Source organism: Setaria viridis, chromosome 1 (genome assembly GCF_005286985.2).
Source record: "Setaria viridis chromosome 1, Setaria_viridis_v4.0, whole genome shotgun sequence".
Lineage (NCBI taxonomy): Eukaryota > Viridiplantae > Streptophyta > Magnoliopsida > Poales > Poaceae > Setaria > Setaria viridis.
In genome coordinates this window covers 22953200-22955449 of record NC_048263.2, presented here as the reverse complement: position 1 = coordinate 22955449, position 2250 = coordinate 22953200, and the positions used below count along the sequence as shown (strand labels likewise).

General features: G+C 43.8%; 1 protein-coding gene across 1 annotated transcript; it reads right to left on the bottom strand.

Moving 5' to 3' along the window:
* Window positions 1-308: 308 nt before the first annotated feature.
* On the bottom strand, window positions 309-1484 carry LOC140221631 (uncharacterized). Its single transcript, XM_072291372.1, has one exon. The coding sequence runs from the start codon at window positions 1482-1484 to the stop codon at window positions 309-311; it is 1176 nt and encodes a 391-aa protein (XP_072147473.1).
* Window positions 1485-2250: the final 766 nt, after the last annotated feature.

Here is a 2250-nt window from a genome sequence, read left to right as displayed (position 1 = left end):
TTTAGAGAACCCCTCAATGAACCTGCGGTAGTAGATACATACTCGATTCTTTCCCCTTGTGGACTTGTAAGTAGCACCGATCCTTGAGCACATTGAACATCACCATCAAAAGTGCTCAACCACCCAATTCCAAGGGTGACATCGATGTTGGATGTTTCCAACACTACAAGGTCAGCTAGAAAATCTACCCCATTTATATTTATGTTGGCTCTTGGGCATATGTGCTTCGCTTTCAACAATTTCCCAGTGGAATCCACTAGCATGGGTTGTCTCAAAGGGACTGTGACTAACCCTTTATTTGCAACATACTATTTACTAACAAAATCATGTGATGCACCGGAATCAATGAGAGCTACTGCTGGAGTAGAGTTAACTAGGAATGTTCCAAGCACCACATCTGTAGAACTTCGAGCACTATCAATAGTTATATGGTTCACCTTGCCTTTCTCGTAGTTTGACTGTAGCCAATTTCCTGAAACAGGGACCTGATTGTCATTGCTTAAGAGAGTTTGCACTTGGGCTTTCTTCTGGTTATTCTTACCAAGTAGTTGTAAGAGCTTCTTTGGGCATTGTCCAATCAAATGACCTTCTTTCTTACAACAGAAACAAGCCTTCTTAGTTGGAGTTCTTGGGTCACCTGATATCATTTGGGAAGTCCCTGGGGTTGCTGGTCTTGGGGTTTGGAAATTAGGATGGGGCTCTTGAAACTCGGGTGGTTCAAGAGGATACTGCCCAGAGTTTCTATATTGATTGACCGGACAATCTTGTGGCCAAGGTTCTTGAATCAGACGAGGATGGCTATTGCTGCTGGATTGTATTTGGGAGTTGAACTTCCTCTTCTTCTCTTGGAGCTCGCGATGCTTATCCTCCACCAGAAGTGCCTTATCCACCAGGTGCTGAAAGTTAGAGAAAGTGTGGGCCACTAGCTGATACTGAATATGTCCATCTAAACCTTCCAAAAAATGATCTTGCTTCTTATCATCAGTAGCGACCTTTTCTGGTGCATAGCGGGATAGCTGGATGAACTTATCTCGATACTCATTCACAGACATCCCTTCCTGTTTGAGACTGAGAAACTCCTGCTTCTTAAGCTTAATCACACTAGCTGGAATGTGGTGTGCGCTGAAGTTGATCTTGAACTCCTGCCAAGTGATGGTAGATGAGTCTTCATGGGCACCTATGTAGGAATCCCACCAATCTGCAGCGGGTCCTTCCAATCTTCCTGAAGCATACAGAACCTTCTCCCTGTTATTACACTGTGTGATCTCGAGCTTCTTCTCTACATTCCTGAGCCAATCATCAGCTTGTAATGGATCCGTTGAGTGAGAGTAGGTAGGAGGTCGATGGCTCATGAACTCCCTGTGCTTGTCCCTAGGATGCACAAGTGGTGCTGGTGGTGTCTGGTTCACTTGAGCTTGCAAACTAGCCACCGAGTTGGCCAGGTTCTGCAACAGCTGAGTATGGGCAGCAAGGATCTGCTCCATCCCTCCCGATGGCGCTTTGTTCTGCTGAGGATTAAGGTTAGAATTGCTCCTTCGCTGACAAGGTTGTGCTGGTTGATCAACTTCAGATCTAGACTTGGTATTCACCATCTGATGAAAAAGAAAAGAAATGAGACTCAGATATTTGTAGTTATAGATGAATCAAGTAGGTAGGGCGATATAAATTCCAGATTACGGCAGACTCTGATTATTCCACTAACACCAGGTTTCTCTCCATCTGTAGATCCAAAAACCACGAAGCCTTTGCAGAAGTTAACCTATGAAATTCTGGTGCTAACCCAACTGGATTCGATATACGTCAAACAGTGCAGCTCTGTCGGATGGTGATGAGAACACTTTTTTTTTAGCAGCTCTAGGTTTGGATGGTAGATAGATGGATAGATAGATAAAAGATTGTGCTTGATTTAGTCCAATTGAGACGAGATAAAACCCCATCTACAACTCTACTACTAAACTGATGTCATTGTGGTCATCACTCCACAACACATCACAATCATTACAAAGAACCAACTCAAACAAGTTAACACAATGACAAGCATAACAAGCACACTAAACAAGACTGATCAAACGATTCGATTCTAACGTTTCACCACTGATAATAAGACCTCCTAAGTTTTCTTAAGGATTAGAGGATGCCCTGATCCTAGAGCTAGGAGAGCCATAGCGAACAATCTTGTGAGGCAGAGGGTCGGCTAGACACTTCTTCATCCAAATCTTCTCCCAACCCCTTTGGTAGGTTCTTATCTCC